This window comes from Trachymyrmex cornetzi, unplaced genomic scaffold, assembly GCF_001594075.2.
Source record: "Trachymyrmex cornetzi isolate Tcor2-1 unplaced genomic scaffold, Tcor1.1 scaffold299, whole genome shotgun sequence".
Classification (NCBI taxonomy): Eukaryota; Metazoa; Arthropoda; class Insecta; order Hymenoptera; family Formicidae; genus Trachymyrmex; species Trachymyrmex cornetzi.
In genome coordinates this window covers 2,138,556-2,161,004 of record NW_017297680.1, presented here as the reverse complement: position 1 = coordinate 2,161,004, position 22,449 = coordinate 2,138,556, and the positions used below count along the sequence as shown (strand labels likewise).

Sequence of the window (22,449 nt, the reverse complement as noted above, 5' to 3'; positions counted from 1 at the left end):
ATTCTCAGCGTAGACTCCAATTCACAGTCACGTATTAATGCGTATACTTTAATCCTGGAAAAGGATTTTCGAATCCGTGAAAGAGAAACAGAGTATTCGCAATACAAAAATTGTACGTATTTTAGTCGGTAATACAGGACTTTAGGATCCCCTTAATCACGACGCTAGTCATGAGAATGGCATACCGACCGAGTACTTGCCGAATTGAGCGACCAGTACCGCGCGCGAACGCGCGATGGCGCCACGTGTGCGACGGCTGGCGACGCGCGCACGCGCAGACGCGCCTGATACAACGGACCAGTGGAATCGAACACGGCGCGGTCCGACTACGAGGAACCGGAGGAACCCGACCGCGGCTTCGCTCGCAATATGGCGAGTATGCGATGAGGGGCTGTCGCATCGTGCGTGCCTCGCCTCGTCTCGTGCGCTGTAGTGACATTCGTTAATCGTGTCGTTCGGCCGTTGAAATATGCTGACAGTAACGTGGGTTCGTGGCAACCCGTCGTGAATCGGCGGGCGCGCGTTCTCTCGCGTGATCGTGTCGAGGGCGACGGCGACGGCGACGGCGACGGCGACGACGTCGTACGTCTCCCCCGACGTGGAGCGAAGAAGCCGCCAGCGTACGCGCGACGTTCGTACTTCGTACGCGGGGCGCGCGGGAGAGCGCGAGAACGAAGGTAAACAAACGACATGAGCGCGATACTCGGTGGCAGCGTCGGCGGTGAGACGGCGCCGGCGGGCGCCCTCCTAGATCCGGATGTCGAAGGCATCCTCGAGGAGAAGAATCAGCTCATCAGCCGCCAGTACGCGGAGATCGAGAGGCTGCAGCGCGAGCTCGCCGAGGTCGTCGGCGAACGGGACGCTCTCCTCTGCGAGGTGTCGAAGTTTAAGTTCGAGCGCGAGATGACCGACCTCAAACGGCTGCACGATGACAGGTAAGCACTACGCGCGCCCGCTCTTAAGACTCTTCCCTCTCACTCTCGTCCCCTGTCTCTCCTCGATCTCTCGCTGTTCTTCACTCCCACTTGATCGCTACCGGAAAGAAGGTTGAAACGAGGATTCGCACTCCCCGTGCATTTGTCTTTGTTTTCTTGCAATTCCTTCCGCATTTTTCCCTCCGTGACGCCTTGTTTAAGCGCGGAAAGTGTAACGCCGTGCAAATTGAAAATTACGGGCTTGATCGCGATAAAAATTCATTTTTGCCAGCGTGGAAATGCTCTTTTCTTTCTCTTCTCATATATTTTCTTTATAACGTTACGCGTTGATATCTCGTCGTTTTGACGTATCTCTCATGCCTTTTGTGTATACCTGAAACACGGCGCGGTGTAGCGCGCGGTTTTGGGATAAGACGGGAAGAAAGGAACAAAAATACCTATGTGGGAGGTACAAAGAACTCACGAGAAAGATCTGTCCTTCCTTCCCACTCACATTCTTTTACGTTCTTCGTGTTCAAAACGAGATAAAAGCGCATAGCGAGTAGCCAAGTGCCACAAAAAAATCTTACGTTTTTATCCCGTCAAATGAAATAATGAGAGGTACAAAAAGCAATTATAGTACACAGTATTTTACATCTCTCGTTTATTTGCGCCTTCGCGACGGGAAACGAGGAAGTGGGCGAAGTGCGGAAACCGAAAAAGGGCGTATCCACCTTTTTTTCCCGCGCATTTAAGCCGCGTTGTTTTTTTCCACCCCGCAACTTTTCGGGGCCCGATCTATCCCGGCAACGTTTCGCGACGTCGTTATTTCCCAGTTTTCGACGCGATCCACCGTAGAAAAATCCAGCGTGAATCGAGTTATATACCGGGGGTGGTTCACCCTCGCTCGTGCGACTCGTGGGCGAATCACGTCGCCTTGCCCTTCCTGCACTCCGCCGTCCTCTCGCCCTTCTGAAAAAGCCATCAGATGTCAATCATCGCGGGATTGATATTGCACCGGCGAGCGTGCGATCGCGGGGATGCATTCTCGCGCAAATTTTCCCGTCGCGTCTGATGGATATCGCGAAATGCAAAGCGTGCAATTCGCGGGCGTACGCACGGAACGAGAGATACCGATGGTTTCTCGTTGGATTAACCTTTTGTATCGCGACATCGTTGTTTCCGCCTATTACGATCGCCTATATCGAACGCTGACCGACGTTGCCACACGCGCGTCGCGAGCTGCTTCTCTTGGCGATCGGTCTTTTCCTCCCTGGTTCAACAAGTAGCCGAGTGCAGACGAACCGAAAGAGTTAAAACAGCCGAAACCTAACTTTTACGTATTTTTCTCTCTCTGGTTATTTTAGGGGGAAAAAATGAGAACTTATGGAAAGATGTGTATATTCTTTAGATTGAATTTCATTTCTGTCGAATAAAATTAATGTTGCAAATATCTGTTGCGAGCTTTTTAATATGCAAGATTAATGACGCATCACATATATTCACCGAATGACGACGTTTCTTTTCATCAATTTCATGATGTTTTTTTATCGGAAGTGAAAGAAGATTATTAATATTACAACGATGGTTTATCGTACAATGTCAGTTTCTAATATCGTGCATCTTCGTAAATAAGAGAGACTTGAAGTAGTATTTCATTAAGTCAACATTCATTTGAAGCTAAAGTGTATAATTTTAACATCTATTTGCTCTCCTCAAGTTTAGTTTCTCTCGTTTCCATATTTAACTTATTTTAATCATCTAATTACAAATATCTCTGGTATACTATACAGCCTTGATTATAAATAAAGCACCCTCACAAATTGATATAAACGTTCTGCATTTAACGTAAAATAAATAACAATTTTATTAAGAAATAATATTTATTTTTATAATAGCTTTAATATTTTGTTTGATATATTAACGATTTTTATATTTCAATATTTTACAATGGCAAAAGTACAGCTGCATCGAAAACTCTCGGAATTATAGGAACGTAATGATTATCAGTTTAATATTTTATTAATTCTCCTTTAGCTGTTATTACCGCCTTTTCCGAGAAAATGCTATAAATTGAGAGTGCTTTATACTTACGGCCAAGGCTGTATTGTCAAGAAAAAAAAAATGGATCTAAAGAATTAAGCCTCTACGCAACGAAACGCATTTTAGACATCGCTCTATTCGCTTATATCACATTATGAAAATACCTATGACGCGATGGATTTGTCGTAGCATTGAACCGCGCGTTTCGTTTCTTTGACGTTTACGTCAACGGTTTCCCAGAGAATGTTCACGCTGTCGCGCGTATGAAACCGTGACAATGACGTGAGTTATTAAGGCGAACGTAAAAGAGAGGATCCGCGCTTGTTCGCCGCTATCAATGTGCAAACGCGTGCTTAGATAAAAATTGATAATATACGACAAAGAGGGGCAGAATACACCTGGCATTGTGTTGTCTGAGTCATCAAATTACAGATACTGGGGGCTGCACCAATCGTCTAATCGTTAATACGATACGCAGTCATTCAACGCGAACACGAAATGTCGCGGAATACGATTATTCGGCTACCTGTTTAAATCCCGTTCCCTTTCCCACCTTGTAAAACGCCAACGATGGTATGAGACAGAAATTTGTCGAACGACAGCACGGGAACCAGTAGAGCCGGAACGAGACGTTTAATTAATACACTAATTAATACACACCAGCCAGGTGAATATAGTCTCAAGCCGTACTTTCCTAACCGTCTCGGTTCTAGGAAAGAATATTTCCAACACAAACGCACCGTGTTATTCACTTGTCGCGAATATTTCAATTAATTTAATATCACATTGCTCCATATATGCTCTCGAGTATAATAAAATCAATATAGAAATTCTGTTCTGTCGTTGACAGTTGTCGCGATATATTTGTCCCTCTCTGCGGATACGTCGCGCTTAATTAAAAGCGTTACAAGTACACACCCGTCAGAAGGAAACAGACCGCGTTGCAAGACCGCGTCACATCTTAATAAGGACAACTCGAATGCGTATGTTGCATTCATAAGCGTGTACTCCCCTAACGCATTGTCGTGAGAGTACACGCGTATATAGGGAGTTATAGTAGACACAACGACCGGGTAAAGCAAGCACGTATCGTCCATCTGGAAAAGAGTGCGCGCATAACACGTAAGACGTTCCCACAAGATAGACCTGTAGGAGGGATAGAAATGCGATAGTCGTGTTGTTACGCGGTGTACGCTATAATAACAATAATTGGTAATTGTATATCAGGCACTTCGTCATTCTTCGCGCTTTCCTGTCGATTTTTTCTTCCGCGACAGATACGTAATCTTTCTCTTCTGATGCGCTCGTCGATTCGATTGTTTATGGAACATAATCCTTTCTCGAATGGCTGTTGCTTTTGATGTTTTATATATTTATGTGAAGTGTTTTCTAGCAAAAGATATGACACAGTGTAACGTAATGAATCACTTAATCTTTGTTTAATATTGGCAAAGAATATAATGATTTACTATGTAACCTGCTCGGAAGTTTTTTCATCTTCTACATTGAGAAAAAAAATATCAATCAATAAATATTTATTTGAATAGTACCAACTAAATATTTATTAAATATACAAATATATTTATTTGGTACAAAATACATTAATTTGATTTAACAATCATTTCTTTTTATTAAGTAAATATTTATTTATCGTAAGTAAATGTTTAGTTAGCAGTATTCAAATAAATATTTATTTAAATTTAAGGTATTTTTACTTAGTTAATTTGTGGTTACACGGAAAGGAAGATTTTAATTTGTTGAAATATTTAACAATTTAGTTACAGACCTAAAAATAATTTTCTTAGATTATCAAAATAATCGTAGAAATCTCAAACATGATCAGCAATGCTGCAAAATGTTTTATATTCTAGCAATCAGCTTGTGTGTCTTACATGATTATTTTGATGACACGATAAAGTTATTTTCAGATATAGGTATACCTAACTAAATTTTTAGATACAGCAAAGCCATTTTTTTCATGTAGATTTAATGTAAAAGTTGAATTTTTTTAGTTAAGATTAATCACTGAACTGATGGTTTTGCAGTGACTTTTAAAATTATCATTACAAAAAATATCAGTTTAGTGATTACCTCATCCCCCCTCCAAAATAATAATTTTTATATTAGCGGAATCCGCTAAATTGTAGAGGATTTTATTCTTATATACGGCCTCAAGAGGAATCCTTTGAATTTAAGCGGAAAATATTTTAAGCACAATATTCTTACAATTAAAGTAATTTCGCTTTAAAATTTGAGTAGAAATCCGATCGATTTTCCCTAGTTATTATTTAAATCTGATTAGAAAATCTCGTTATAATCCGATTGGGAAATGTCCCACTTTTAAAAAGAATACCGCGGGTCAGGAAAATTTGTAGAAATTGAATCGGATTTACTAGCCGGATTCCTACACGGAAAGAATGGTTTTGCAGAAATAAATAAAAATATATATTATTCATTTTGTTGACATGTGACTAACAAAAATAATTTTTTTTTTCCGTTTTTATTACTTTTTATTTTATCAGTTCAATTTATATTTACCTGTTCGCATACCTATATTTTCTGTTTTATTAACTACAATTAATTATTGAAAACGCATCGCATCGCCGGTAAGATTTGAACCTATGGTTCGTAGAACGGTAGCCTAATATACTTATTACTAATCGCATGCTTGTGATCGAGTCATTGCCAACGTTATACCTCCTACTACTGTAATCATTCTTAATTTCATGCCTTTGTTTACAGTTTAATATTATTAATATTTGAGGAGATTTTATGGAAATGAAATAATACGCTGGTATTTATTAATTTATTTAGGAAATGATAATAACAAAGCGATTGTCCTCAGTCTCGAGAGATCGTTCGATCGTGGCGGACGTGTTTCGTCTCGCTGCGATCTGAGTGTTGCATGTTTTATTTTTGAGCGTAAGTGTGGCCGGCTTTGACTGTGCTGTTTGTGTTCTAGTGTTTTCCTTCCCCAGTCTATCCCATCTTTGTTGCCGTTCTTCCTGTCGAGAAGCAATTGTCCTCGGTAGCAGCACGATACTAGTCAGCACCAAGTTGTGACAGATTTCTTGAACCTGAATAGTCGTAAGATTAATATCTCAAACTCGCGGAGCAGAGTGACGTTTTTTTCTGTTAAATTCCTTCATTTTGTGAAAAAACACGTCGAGTAAGCCTAATTTTATTGATTTTTCGCGTAAAAATAAGGGTTTAACAAGAAAAAAAAAAGATAATAATTCAATTTAGCCCCTGCTACTTCACAAATCAATGAAATTAGGCTTATTTGATGTGTTTTTTCATAAAACAAAGGAATCTGGCAAAAGTAAGCATCACTCTGCCCCGCGAGCCTGAAATATTAATCATTAAAATTGCTGTGTGTGTTCCTAATATAAATTTACTTGTAAGAGGGCACTCCGCCCTTTAAGTAAATATATTCCTCTTAATACAAGAGGAAAATTGTTATAGAATAATATCTAATACACTCAAAAAAAGATAATCTAATTGTAAAGTGAAATTTCCGGTAACCTCATATTCTAAGCAGAAACTTTTACAGAAAGAGTATTCCTCTTCCAATGCACTGGACTATTCATCAAAAATGTATTGGAGATTATTCTAACAGTTTTCCTCTTGTATGAAGAGGAATATTTACTGAAAGCGGAGTGTCCTCTTACGAGTAAATTATATTAGAAACAGCAAGATTTTTACTGCAGATGCAAAACGAAAGTACTGTAACTGTAAGAATATTGTGCTTAGCATATTTTCCTCTTGATTTCAGAAGATTCCTCTTGAGGCCGTATATAAGAATAAAATCCTCTAAGATTTAGCGGTTTCTGCTAATATTAAAATTATTTTTTTTTGGGTGTACATTTTTAATGAATAGTTTACTGTATTGAAAGAGCGATACTTTTTCTGTAAAAGTTTTCGCTTAGAATATGAGATTACCGGAAATTTTACTTCATAATTAGATTTGTTTGGGAGGGGGGGATGTTGTAGCTAAAAACATAATTATCAAGTTAGGTAAGATTAAGTCTAAATCTCAAATTAACCAAAATATGAAAATCCGGGTCATACTGTGTCACAAAACATTGGGTCGAATCCGACTCTATCTTTCTGAATGCGTTCTAAAAATTACAGTACGGTTAAAGAGTTAATTATAGGTATCTAATTTATACCTTTCTGCTACTTTAAGACTCGTTTCTATGTAGATTAATTTTAATTTCATTCAATGTGCTCTTCAACTTACTCTTCATCTCTTGAATTCTTAAGAACTATAAAGAGACGAAGAGTTAATTGAATCAAGATTAAAATTAAACTACATTGGTAGAAATGGGCATAAATCTTGTAGAATTTCAATTAGTGCCACAAGACTTTTTAGGGTAATATTTTTTAATATTAACGACCATTTCATATTTTTAAAGTGACCGTTGTAATACTTCGCGTCGTGTTTTTTCGCTGACGAGTTTGGTTTGCGTGACTTTAAACGAGGAAAAAATCACAGGCCGCAAAATCTAAACGCTCAATAATCGCGGCAGCAAGAAGTAGTCCCCAAAGCAGTGACCTTGAAGCATTCTATTGACCTGCTGGGGATCTCGCTTTGAAACCGTCTAACTTTACTAAGCTTGTGATTTAATACATCTGGGTTGCAGAACCGGTCCGTCCCGAACTTCGGAAACTTCTCCCGTGTCTCGTGTGAGCTCTTTATCTCGCGTCCGCGCGCACGCCCAATTGTAATGTTTTGTAGTATCGCGGGACGTGCGTGGAAACTACCTCCTCGCTCTCTTGCAAAATGCTAATTGAACAAACACGCGTGACGCGAACGGCATGGCCGATCTTATTCTTTCTCTGACGACGTCGGTGCTGTTTGAGACCTCACCGAGGACCTCACAGTGAAAAACATTTTGTATTTGTGTTGGAAACAGTCCATTCAAGTTCTTATTAAAATTTTGTGTTAAATTTTTAACATCGAATGTTAATATAATATGATTATGTTATTTAAATAGTTTATGTTAAAAATTGATATTCAATATTTCTTGCAATTAAACAAATAATTAAAATAAACGTGAGAACTAGTCAACACTTGACCATTTTAACTCTTTTATATCGTTACTCTTGACGATTGTTACTGCTATATTCGTGACGATGTTTATGATTATTAATCTATGTGAATATTAAGTTTATTTATTTATATATTTATTTATACTGAAGAGGATCTAAATTAAGATCGAAACGTATATATATTTATCTCTTATAATAATGTATATATAATTACACACTTACAACCTGCTCTCAAAGGCTTCTCTTTAACGTTTTGTCTTATAATTAACATAATTTATGAATAAATAAACAAATAAAAATAATGTGTTTTAAAACGTAAATTCTAATTAGATGAATAAATAAGATATGTGTTACTTTTTAACTTACCATAAATGTTAATTTTACTGAAAAAATATGCTTTCACGATTTGTTTACTGTGTCAGTATTACCTTTCTTGTGTTTATTTTTTAAAATAATATTTACGTTACTTTCTAACGTAGGTATTCATCTTAAATTGACACGTAAATTTAAATGAATGTTGGAATACATGAAATGTGATAAATTTTCCAACGATGCTCCGAAAACGTATAAAAATAGAAGAGAATCTCTCGCACAATATTTAATAGTGTATTTTTGTCCGTAAAAAGAGATCGTTCGATTACATCGTTACAAGGAGGCGAGGTCGACCGGTCACGCCAAATATATCCCGCAACATAGTTTGCCACGATTGGGAGGTTGAGAGATATTTGACACAGATTCGCGGTCACTCGCGACGCATCCGGCGTATCCATTGTTTTCAGAAATTTATTGCGTCCGCGGATGTCGGGAGGATTAGACGAATTTCAGACATTCACGCCGTTATCAAACGCGCGTTCTCGCACGCGAAAGAGATCTCTCCAAAATGCGATAAGTAATTAATTTCTCTAACGTCATTATGTTCTTTTTACGCATTTTACTCTTAACTTCATCAGCTGTGCAAACAGTTTGCTTCGAATGCCTCCTTTAACTGAGTCCTCCCTTTCGCGTTTGACGTCAACTCTTATCAAGGTTGAAATTATATAAAATGAAAAGATATGCAGTTTCTATCCGTTTTTTTTTTGTAAGAGAAAGAAAAAAGATATAAATAATTATGATTATTTCATAATGTATTTGAGTTACGTAACAGTGAGCAGACTTATAAATACTATCAAGTGACAGTTCGAGTTGTTTAATTGATTAATTAATTAATTTCACAAAAGTTATGTAGATGCGATTTTTTTTACGCCAAAGAATTGCTCACACTGAAAAAAATGATCTTGCGATTATAAAAAATTATGTATAAGATACAAGACAATTAGCTAAAATAGAGAGAGAGAGAGAGAGGGAGGGAGGGAGAGAGAGAGATAAATGACTACACTGAATCTATAATATCAAATTTAATCTAATTTAAGTTGCCACTGTTCCTACTCAATATATCGTTATTTTATAGTGAAACAGTAATTAAATTTAAAATTGTATAGTGTCAGTTTGACATGATATAGCGTTAAATTGACTGTATATTGCCAAATTAACTATTGATTTAGTAATAAAATGACGATACATTGAGTAGAAATAATGGCGACTTAAATCAGGTTAAATTTGACATTATAGGTTTAACAGGATATCGCAGTGCTAGTTTATCCGTTTTAGCTAATTTTTCTCGTTTGTATCTAATCAATATAAATGGCAGAGACAGAATTGATATCTGAATCATGTTATAAAATTTATCAAGAAAGTCTCTCTGTAACGTTCGATCAGATGATTTATATTTAGCAATGATTCATATTTGATTATGAGACCTAAATTTTTATATACCTATTATTAAAATATTGTACTATAAATTTTACGTGTATGATAAAAATTTTCTATCAGATCAAAAAATAGCGATAATTCTAGCTGGAGCTACAAAATGTTTTTTTTGCGTACAAGTAGATGACGTCTTGTCCATTTTGGACTTGCCACACACAGAAAAATGCACACTACCGTGCACGCAAATAATAATTTAAATAATTATCTGTTTCAAGTATTTCAAATGTTCATATATCCGCAAATTTACTATAAGTTTATCAAAAGTATCGAATTTATTAAAAATATATTCTCAATATCGGTACACTTAATATATACCTCAATTAAATTAAAACAAATTCGATTTGCCTATTATTTAAAAAAGTCGCTTTTTCGGTCAATTTTATGATATTCTTCAAAAGAAAATAAATTCTTGTTTCAAGTATTATAATAATAGTTTTTTAAAATTCGTAATAAATATATTTTAAGATTATTATCAAAAAAATTTTCTTTGTTAAAGATAATCGTTACTTAAAAGGAAAAAAATAAACTGCGTAATCACTTTTCTTAGCAGTAGAACGATATTTTTCTGTGTACACGAGAAAACTGCATGCTCTTTAAAGATTAAACGCCTCTTCGGCGGTTTTTCATATTTGATGTGTGATCATGCTAACGGCCATACGTTTCCTCATCTGCGGCAAAAAATTGACTTGGTCACGGCTCGGAAAAACGTAATACACGGTCGAAAAGAGATTTATGCTTCCAAGAAGCGGCAAACATTCTGTCTCCTAACGCTCTTGTGTCCTCTCTTACATCTGGCACGAACATGTTAAAGCTCTCGACATCCAAAACCCTCTCGAGCCTTACTAAACGGTAACAAACTTTTTTTCCTACATCTATTCTCGTGATATTTCCTGAAGACAGTCGTACATTTTCCCGAAAGGAACATCTTCCTTCCCTGGCGACAAATTATGAACTTTCCAAGTACTTAAGCTTTAATTTCTTTAATTATTTTATTATTACTCCAATTAAACTGCTTTAACAACGTTCAGTCTATGATTATTTGATCCTTCTGTCAACCCATATCGAGTTTTAAACAATACAAATGTTTATATTTTTGTTACCAATTTCGTTATAACGCTTCAAAAAACCCTTTATACAATAAAAAGTATTTTTTATAGACTTTATCTTGTTTTTACCTTTACATTTTTGATGGAAAACATGGTGGTGAAAAGATAAAAAATTTTGCATTGACAGAAAGGACACTTTGAGAATATTTAATATATAATCGTATGATTGCATCTCTGAAGTCACGACTCTTCGTTGCGATGTCCTTCAATGCTAATTGCATCCTACGAGAGTAGCTCTACTTCTCTTTTTGCCTTCATTGAGCAACATTTAAGCACCGATTGACACTTGATTACCTTTATCGGATGTGGGCAAGGCTGCCATGGCGGTTTCAAAGTTCGATTTCGAGTCTCCAACGGAACGTTTAGCTACGTCTCTTGCGCGACTAATTGGCGCCGATTAGCATCGATGATTGCAAAACTACTAATCATTAATGCAATGCGTATAATATACGTAGGAGAACTACAGAAAGAGAATGTGATGTTTTTGTTGTCATCGCCTGGTGAGAGGATCGCGTGTTTCTCCTTCTGTTTTCTCTCTTTCGCTTCTCCGATGCGACGACGAAAATAGTTTATTTCCCTGTGGACCACTGCAAGGAGGACTTTGGACTTTTAATCCCACTTCACTGCCGCACGCGACAAAGTATTGCACTCTACTTGTCTGAAATCTCCTATTTGCAGAATATATGTAAAGCTTTAAATGCAACGTTATTGCTTGTCGTCTCTCCTTTGAGATCTTTTAATCTTAATTAACAAAACTTTTTCACGCTCCGCAATAATCACGTCGTAATCTCCCTCCTTATCGATTCTATGAAATTTGTATGCATCCATAGACATTTAAAAAGTTAATTTATTATAAAAAAAGAGTTAATTCTACTCAAAGTTCTGTCAAATTTAATTTAGTTCCAGAGACTTCCCGATAAAATAATCAAAAAATCTTTAGAGACCAAAGAGGCGTTAATCGTTTAACGGTAACGGATAAAATTATCGTAATTATTCATAGAATTATATAGAAATCGTAATTCTCCGGTTTTTAAGAAAACTAGCTGATGGTAAATCAACTAAGCTAGTTCTACGAATATGGTCAGACGGAAAGAAATCTCGGTTTAACGAGAAATTGGCAATTCTCAGCGAGCATTAGTACGGTAGGCGTGGTATAAATCGCATTACCAGATAAACAGGTTCGGCATTTCGGCCAAGGCTGTTGTTCGTATTGACGGAGCGTCACTGCCGTTACTGTCACTACCGCATCCTCACGTCGTGTGCGTGCAAAACGATGCATGATGCGCATCACGCGCTATGTGTGTGTACGTGAAATCGTCGCCTTGAAGTTGTCCAGTGGCGCTCAGTTAACCCTTTATAACAAGAATCATACGAGTTAAACGTGCCGCATGAACGAATCGGAGAGTTCAAGGGAAGCTCGTTCTCGTTTTGCAAAAGTTTTTCCGTATTCGGTATTGCTATTTATACCCGAGGAATAGGATCGAATGTCCTCCAAAAGATCGGAGCTCCGCGAGCTCTCTCTTTTTCTCTTTATGGACTCCGTAAATGATCCACTTATATGCGCTTCTATAGTTAGCCGGTATAGACCACACGGAATGGAGTCTAAATCTAAAGCTTTCCCGTGACTACTTTTAAACTCTCCTAGGGCCCTTTGTACTCGCGAGGAACAAGCTTATGGCTCTTCAGCCAGTCGTAGACACGCGCCCACATCTAGACAGATAAAACGTGCGCGTGCCGATCGAAACTCGTCGGGGTATCTCTCTGAATGGCCGATAAACGGAAGCGGGCTGCGCGAATCGATGCATGAAGGACGAAAAATGCGAATTGTGCGCGAGACGCGGAACCAACCATGTTAGGGATTCCGACACGTAGGGAATTTTCACGTCACTGTCCGCGTTCTCTGCGTAATCCGTGCGTGGCGTAGCGTAGCGCAATGTAGTTATCATCATGCGATATTGCTGCGAGAGGAATGGCAAAATAGCGGCTGACAATCGGAATGGACCGCTTTATGCGATTTCCCGGCTGCCACGTAACTATACGGTGTTACGACGCGTCTTGTCGAGTGTCTGAGATGGACGGTGATTTAAATATGGAAATGGAGCACGATTCGTTGCTTTTCGGTCCCCCTTTCTGACTAAATTTCACACGCACGTCTACACAATACTAGACTTTATAATAACACCAGATCCCGATACGGTCTTCCCTGCGGGAAGGATAGATATTACATATTACATTTATACGTGGAAAGAACACGGTTTTATTGTGAAGTCGTTAAAAAATTTAATGAATCACAAAATTTAACTAAATACAGATCTGAAAATAATTTGTTGGATGCTTATATAAACTAATTGCTATTAGCGTGTTAAAATTTTTTACAACATTGTCATAAACCTTCAAGCATTCTACATAATTATGTTGATGATCCAACATAATTATTTTCAGATGTGTATGATAAATTTTTAGATATTTCAGCAAAATCTTTCCATGTATTGTTACATTAGAGACTTTCTAATCAGTCAAGACATAAAACAGTTACTTTTGATTGGCCAATTTTATTTTAACAACTCCTAAGAGAGAGAGAAAGAGATAAGAAAAAATATACGAAACAGAAAGAAAAAGAAATAGTAAATGTATGTCCTCTCTCGCGTGGTTTTAATAAAACTAGAGATCTCTTGCATACAAAACGCAGCTCGTATTCAAGTCCTAATTAGAGGATCTCTATATATTGCATTATACAGAACATTGCCATGGTTGTTGTATTTATGGGGCTCTTGAATTTAAATTGATATGAAAAAGAGCATCAACTACATATTCTTCATAAATAAATGGCCTCCTTATTTTCTGTCTAACCACTCCTTTTCCACGTTTATATAGCTATCGGTGGTGTACGGGCTTGAAAAATGTGCACTACGAGTCTCTCGCTGCGGCGAGTCTTGGGTATTGTCACGAGACGCTCGCTCGACATTAATTAAATTTTTCCTCGTGCAGAGAATCACGGTCAAGCACAGTGAGCTTAACCGCGTTACTCTTATTTCGTAGTACATAGTGGGTAATATCCACTGGGTGGGTTCTCTTGTACTACATAGAGCTCGGTTACATGGGGCGGTTAACAGCCCTGGTGTATCATATTGTAGATACGCGCGCGCGCGCACGGGCGTGGACTAAATGGATCGCAGTATCAAAGCGTTTGCCGCTTGGCCGAAATATTGCATCGGGGCTGCTGCTATCGATTAGTGATTGAAAGTATTTTGGCTCGGTTGGGTATAGCGACAGGACGGATACATTAGTGCGCGAATCTGGGACGTTCTAACCGAGTTCGGTAGCGAGCACTTCAAGACGACCGGTTGATAAGCACTTATAAGGACACGAAGTATCTCTCCAATCTCTCCTAGTGCAATCAATCGAACGCACGAAATCGTACGACAAGTATGTCAACTCTACGAAGTACGAGGTGTTTGGGAGATAACGTTCTCTGTGGACAATTTATATGTGCATTTCTCTTCATGAAAATCTTAATTAAGCCTGTTCTATCATTTTTTTGATTAATTTGTAATTTAGACTTAATCTCACTTAGACCAGTTTTTATAATATATGGTTACCTAAAGGTCATCAAGAGATTCACATAATGAAACTCAGTCATGAACTTCTTGGTAACCTTTAATCTTTAGGTAACCACTTATTATAAAAATGAGCCTAATAATATGTAAAAATTGTGTTTTTTTTTAGCTATAATTACTAACTCATGATTTTATGGTAACTTTGAAAATTATTCTACGAAACGATTGGTTTTTTTTTTTATTAACCATAGCTAGAAAAATACAACTTTTACATTGTTATCAGGTCTAATCATAAGTTAACCAGAAAAAGAAAAATCGGGCCTTAGTATTTTGTCATTGTCGATAACTTGTTAACTTCTTCTTTATCTCTATTAAAGTTTATCTAAATAATTAACTAAGAAATAATATTGTGTTACTTATCTATACTTCTGAAGAGCGATTCGCTCGTTCCTTTTATTACTTTGAAGAAGTGTTCGTGACACAATAAAGCTCTTTTATAAAGAAGGATTGTTATGATTTGTGACAAGAAGTACCGTCACGTACACTAACCACGCCTATCGACGGCAAACACCCTGTAATTTATGATGCGTCAAACTCGGGGACTATTGACACGAAATAGTAGCGCGATACACGAAACTAAGAGACAAGTGTGATAAATCACCAGATTCTCTGCCGGCTATTGCCGTCGTATTAGGCGTCGGCGTCTGGTTTATTGTTATAACACGCCAGTTATACTCTGCAGCAAAGAGAGAGACTCACACGAGCGTATCATTTATACAATACACACAGAACTAAGGCGTTGAAAGATTTCTATCTGCAAGTTGAGCAAAGTTGTTGAATGGAACGCGTAAAACAATTCTTGTAGTTTCATTAACATACTGTAAAATCGATATTTTCCTATGTGATCTGCTTCGCTTCGTTAACAACATTGTAAGAAGTTTGTTAATATCGAGCACTCAACATCTATAAAGTCTATTACATAAAAATATTGTACAAGTATTGTTATTATATTCATGAAGTAGGTCAATAAAAATTTTGTATTATTTGATATCTGTTTGACTAATAAGATTTAATTTATAAAAAGTTTATTTACATATAAGTGAAAGAAGGCAGGCCATATTCTGTCAAAGTAAGCTTTTTGGCCGGCTGAGATGATATTTTCTCTGTATCACTTTTATACAACAAAAGTTATAGGTATAATAAGCGTCTTCAAAACATTATAAAACTTTTATATAATAAAAGTTTCATAATGTTTTAAAGTTGCTTATTATAATAAAAGTTTTATAATGTTTTAAAGACGATCATTAACATCAATAATGTTAAATTGCTTGCCAATTTAACTTGTAATATTATGTACTCCCAGCTTCCATTTAGAATTGCGTTTCAAGATCGACAAATAATCGACGCGCAGTTTATTTGAACTGGAAATTGTAAAATTTACACAAAAATAGGCAGCAAGTCTCACAAGATCAGATAAGGATTTCTTCACTTATTTTTGTTGAATATTTTATGGTCGATTTTAATTTAATATTGTTTACTTAGTCATTCATTTTTCGTCTTTCACGTTGAGTACTTGAAAATTGTTTTTTTTTTTTTTTTGTTTAAACCAACTTCAATACGATCAAACGCATTCTTTAAGCTTTTGGTATTTTAATACTTCGTGTTATTTCTATTTTCTGTTTACGTCAGCTTTGCGTTTCCCGGTGCCGCATTTATCTCTAGCAACAGCAACTAACAATTCATTTGCCTTTATTCAACATGAACAGAAATTACTGTAGTTGCACCAGAAATGACGCGGTTGCTTTTGAATTTGAGAATTGTACAGGGTTGAAACGGACGAGGGAGAAAAAGGTCGTGAGAAGGGTAGAGTGTCCTCTCCATAGCGACGTTGTAATTACGCGAGTACTTTAATGTCCTTGGTCACGCAAATGTCGAGGATTGTCGATCTCTTTCTTTTCCTTTTTCTTTTTTTTTTTTTCATGGAAATGCAGCGGACAAAATTCTCAAATTCGCGTCGCTCTGCAAAGAATACGCGAATTATGCAAAATTTTTACGCGCGTGTGGTGCACGGGTTTACGTTTTTATCTCTGCCATCTGCATTTTCTCGTACCTCGGTCGCTTTTCGATTCTTTGTCGTAGCTTATCGCAATGTAGTATCGAAGATAAAGGATTCATCGAATCTATGTGCTTTTCCGATTCTCGCTTTTGTGCTCGATGAACACCGTGATTGGTCTTACAATTCGCTCCGATAGGATCGTCTAGCTAGCAATTAATGCGCCCGGGAGTCTTTCAGGGGTGACAATCGTGCCTCGCGAGGGGTGCGGGGAGAAGGTCTACCGTTTTCATCCTCTCGTGCAGGAGGCGTAGCTCTCTCGTACGGAAAGAGAGCAATAGAGCGACGCGGACGTCGGCGTCGCGACGCGAGAAAGACCGCGAGCGTGCAAGGAAGAGGAGGGAGAAAGACGGAGAAAGGGCTGAGGAGAAAGAAGGGAAGAGAAGAAGCTAGGATGAGAGATTCGTGGGGACAAAGGGACGTCGTCGTGACGGCGCAGACTCGGCGAACGCCGGGCGTCCCGACGCCTTCTCGCGTCCCTTTTATATCGCGTCTCCGCCAGTACATCTCTAACGATTCACGTCGCACTTTCCCTATTCACGCGCACCGCGGAAAAACGGCGCCGGCGACGCGTCTCCACCCCTTTGCCCTTCATCCCCTCCTCACCCTCCCCCTCGTCGCCACTCATTTTCTTCCGTTTCTCCGAAGGCGAAATTTGTGCTTCGACTCTGGTCTCGTCTGATTGTCTCTCGCGAGCGCGCGAATGTTCATACGCGTCTGTATACACGGTTTGCACACGCGACACGCGCGTGCCCACCGTCATACCCCCGTATACGTGTGTGACATAACGAGTGCAACGACTGTGCGTCATAGTCCCTTCCACAGCACGATAGACTTCGATCTCACGATCGAAAGTTGCCTCGACGCTTCCGAGCGATAGTGTATCGTCACAGGTAGATATACCCACGAGAGAGTTTATAACGTAATATTAATAATCTTCTGCTCTCTCGCGGTTATTTACGAGCCACCCTTAATCTCTGATATTTTCGCCATTCATTACTGTCGCTCATCGAGCGATTTATTTACGCTTGATTTTCCACGAGCTGCATGCTGATGTTAATCGCGCGCGTTAGCGATACGCATATCTGGGAAAATAAATAGCCATTCAGGCTGTGTGAGCGCACCCTCGTCGCCCACGCAGCGCACGCAATGCACGCAACGCACGCATGCACGCACGCACGCACGCACGCACCGCGGGAGTGCGCGGAGTGCGCCGTGCGGCTAGTAGAGAGCTTGGTGATGCAGATGCAGATTTGCACGGTAACGTTTTCCAGAGCGGTCGGTTTGTGAATGGTGGTGCGACCTTGCGGTTGGAATGTTAAGTACTGAACCGACGGAGGCTCGTGCAACTACGGATAAAATCGACGTATACGCGAACCGACCCCGCCACGTGCTGCACTGTGTTGCAATTATGCGGCGTGCATGTAACACGGTGACCTTATTTCGCAAATGACAATCTTGCATTTTTCAGACGTTATATCGCCTTTCCCGCGGAGATCGTTGGCGACGAACGAAGGCTTATATCGCGTTCCCTTCGTGGCTCCGAGATATGCCAGCTTGTTAAACTAAACATCCCAGCAATCTCTGAGAGCGACCGGACATGTTACCTATGTCCGGATATTTACACAAAACTTTATTTGTTTAACAATATGATACGAATTTGGACCGAGAAGAATAAATATAATTAAAATATTTGGTTAGAACGAATCTTTTAGTGCTTAAGGGTCCATTCTACTTTGTGACTTGAAAAAAAGAAGGCGATTTTTGACAATTTTTTCGGGAAAAGTAATGAAGATATATATTTCATTGTTTTCATATGTTATTTGTTATACTTTTTTCTTTAATTTTAAAGTTTATGAATTCAATGCGTCGACTGTTAGTCTACACGAAGTTTCGGGAAAGAAGCCTCTCCGACTTGAACATGGCGTCAGAACGGAAGTACTGCAGGTCGCACCAGTTATCTGAAAGAATTCAAAAAACGAAAGAATGTCTTTACTGGATAGACTATGATAATTGACTTTAGATAAAAATTAACAAAATGGCGGTTATTTGAAAAAAAGTTTGATTTTTTACCTTAAATTGTGCTCTTATTTTTGCGATAAAGAAAAGTATCATTGATATGGATATAATTATAGTTAATCTAATAGAAAAAATATGCTTTACAATCGTGGAAAATTTGAATGCGATACGTTCAATAGTTTTTACTCTATCCCTTCGGTTAGATCGCAAAATGTTGTTTCGAGAAAAAGACGTTTAAAGTTTTAAGTTTACTTTTTTTTATTATTTACGCCTATATTTGCCACGTTAAGGTTTCAACACAATATTCTACACACTTGGGGCTATCAAATTATAAAAAGAAATTTTTTTCAATTTCTTAACCCCAGCAAGATAAAATGGATCCTTAAATATTTCTATGTGAATTTATATACATACATGTATCTGATTCTGTAAACTGCGCGTCGAAACCTTTTTTGGTTTTGAAATGTAATCATGAGAAGAACCAGAGTATAGTAATATCACTTTTATCAAATTGACAAGCAATTTAATAATTGATACTAATAAGCATCTCTATAAGAATATTAATAATCAGATATTAATAAGAATCATATCAAATCTACAAGTAATTTTATTTATTGTGAAGAATATTTATTCATTTAGATTATTATTAATCTCAAATGCTTTAAATATGCTATATAAACTTTGTGTAAGTGTCCGGATATAGTTACACGGGACGTTTACTTTATCGTATGTTCGCTTCGTCAGCTCTGATATTCCGGTGCTTCCGATCGCTCGATATTTGCAACATTCGAGATAGAATTAATCTTGATTGCTTTTTTTCCATCTCGTAAAAGGCCATCTGCGGAAGAGCACATAGATGATTTATTACACGCGCACACATTGCCAAGTACGTTTCGACAGAGGCTTTATCGCGGATTACGACGAACGCGTCAGCAATATGAACGCGTTAAAATCACTGTCGATACACCACGGAATTTTACATGAGATTCTCGGTCTGCTGTCAAGTGGGCGTTCTGCGAAGAGATAGCCGTACTTTCTACGCGTTTCCACGAGAAACCGTATATTCCATTTGATGGCTCATTAAAATTATATACTTTTTTTTTCTCTCTCGAGTTCGCTTATTACGCGCACGTATCTTAAGGTGGATTACATTATAGTTTAACGACATTATTTACTCCTACGCGTTTTACGGGCACGTGGGTAAGATCAGCGCCCAGGGAACGGCCGATCAAGGCGAGCCTCTACGTGGGTCGAGCGTGAACCACAAATGGTCACGCGACCATTTGCCGTCGCCATATTGCCAAATTGTCTGTGCATCCGCCGGTGTTTTTGCTACTTGACTTGTTTATCACGTATTAATGCACGTGAACTTTCCAAGACAATCAACAGCGCACGTTGCAGATGTATTCGTTTCGTTCTTCGGCTTAAAATAAATATTGGAAAAAAAAAATTGGTTTAAATATAGAACGAACGACGAGGTTCTTTCGCTGCCGGAAGAAAAATCCCGAGCGTAAAGAAATAAAATCAACCATAATTCAATCGAGCTGCTGCTCGTTTTAACGAAATCTAAGTGACAAATCTTTCGTAAGTGCCTCTCTACGGAACTGCGCGCCGAGTGAAACTTGAGTCCGTGCCAGTTTTCCGGTGTCCCGAAGTTCCAGCACGATTGGATAAAATAATTGGATTGTCGTGAAAAAGGGCCAATGTCAATATAAGTACCTTTGGATTTTCCGGAATATGGCGTGCGTGTCTGTGAATTTCGTTACTCGCGATAGAAACGGCTCTTTGATATTCCGACGATTCGCTCTTGAATTAAACTTGGAAATATCTCCGAGAAGAAGCTAGTCGATTGATGAAGCGCAATCCGAATTTTCTCTCCTGTCGGAAATAATACAAGTGTGAATCAGACCTTAGTCTTCATTTTCTGCATTGTGATTAGATTTAACTTGATAATGTAAAAATTGTATTTTTCTAGCTATGGTTAATTATTAAACTAATAGTTTTATAGCGAGTACACTTTTAAAGTACAAAACCATCAATTTAGCGATTAATCTTAGCTAGAAGAACATAATTTTTACATTATCATCAAGTTAAGTGTAGTCCAGTTTTATCTAATTAACTTATAGTTTAGACTTAGTCTCACTTGACAATAATGTAAAAATTGTGATTTTCTAGCTGTGATTATATAATCATAAAACTATAATGGTTTTGCAGTTATGACTTTAAAAGTTATTCACTACAAAAGCATCAGTTTAATGATTAACTATAGACAGGAAAATGTTATCATCAGATTAAACTTAACCATAAGTTAATTAGCAAATAAAAAAGATCTAAGTCTAAATGACAAGAATTAATCAGAAAATAAAAATCCGAGCTTGAAGGTAACAGAAGGACGACGGTCTCGGCAACCGGCGTTGTTTCGGTTACTGTGCTATTGATTTTTGCTGTTTGTTTCGTCGACCCCTACGCACCCTACGATTCCACCCTTCTGAATCATTCACCATTACCTCCGATTGGTGGTGGTGGCTGGCAGCAACCCTCCTTAATAACGACCCGGCGCGGCGGTCTCACGTGCCCTTATTCCGTCACGTTTTGCTAATTTCGATCGAAATGACTCATCTAATTAACGACAGCCATGGACACTGCCATTTATCACATCTGGAATTTCTCGATTTGACAAAACTTGACGGGTGTCCCGCGTTAATACACGATCACGGTCGATCACCCCGAATCCTGAATTTCTAGAATGGCAGAAATTCGCGGGAATAAATCAGACTGATGGGTGTTACCCGTGACTGACCACAACGCACGTAAAATATTTAACGGTAACGTGAAATTTTCGCTTCAGCGTGTGAAATAGAACGAGAGCACGTCGAGAGGCGAGAAAATTTATTGCCGCTGATACTCGCATTTATGTTGATGTTCTCTTCTTTCTTCTTTATTTATTTTTTTTTGACGTTTCTTTTGTATCGCTTACATTCGCGCACAAGACACCGGATATGCGAGGCGCTTTATGGGTGCGGAGCTTTCGGAACATATCGATCGGTTTGAACTTTACGGCTTCGACGAGGAGGATATACATCCCCATGTGGTCGCCATATACATCACGCACATCGTCACGGTATACGCACGCATGATATGGTGTTCGTACATGAAGATCTATTGTTGATTGCCCGCTTCGTTACCGTCGTAGAGTGGCCGATAACGGTTCGGTGACAGAGAGATAAAAATAAATGTAGTCATGCTTTGGGGAAAGTATTGTTCCGGAATCTTCGCTCGCTTCGATAACAACTCGGATTGCGCCGAACAGTGGGAGGAAACCTGTGGGCGTAATCAGCTGAAAACGTTGGGCTTATCGTTATCAACCGTGTTGCAGTGTATATCGTAATCTGAGTTTCCATTTTCTGAGAATTTTAAAAATATATGTAGCAACGATAGGAATGTTCGCTCATAAATAGCTTTGATATCGATCTCTTTTCCGTCATGTTTGACATAAAAGATTCTGTACTAATCATAGGAGAAAGTGGTTTCAGTCAAATCGTTTGAATTGTGATATTTTGTAGCTTATGAGATGCTGGTCAAAAATCTCCATAGACACAACCATAAAAAATGGACAGACATTTTTAAAGCACCACACGGAGAGAATTTTTCGTTATTTTTTACCGCAAAATTCATTACAAATTTTATCATGTTTGGTAATAAGCTTGACAATAATGAAATATTATCAGTAACGATAGATTTTTTGAAATATACAAGAGACTTTTTATAAATAATGTAGTAAAAATTATAATGCAGATTGTAAAATGTTTTGAAGTGAGTAAGTTCTAGCGTAGCTA

General features: G+C 38.2%; 1 protein-coding gene across 1 annotated transcript in view; it reads left to right on the top strand.

The window, feature by feature from the left end:
* Positions 1–402: 402 nt before the first annotated feature.
* siz (Brefeldin-resistant Arf-GEF family protein schizo) overlaps positions 403–22,449 on the top strand; it is a 56,819-nt gene continuing 34,772 nt past the window's right edge. Inside the window, exon 1 of the mRNA XM_018509345.1 lies at positions 403–935. Within this exon, the coding sequence (XP_018364847.1) occupies positions 691–935 (245 nt within the window). The 5' untranslated portion in view covers positions 403–690. The remainder of the gene's footprint in view (positions 936–22,449) is intronic.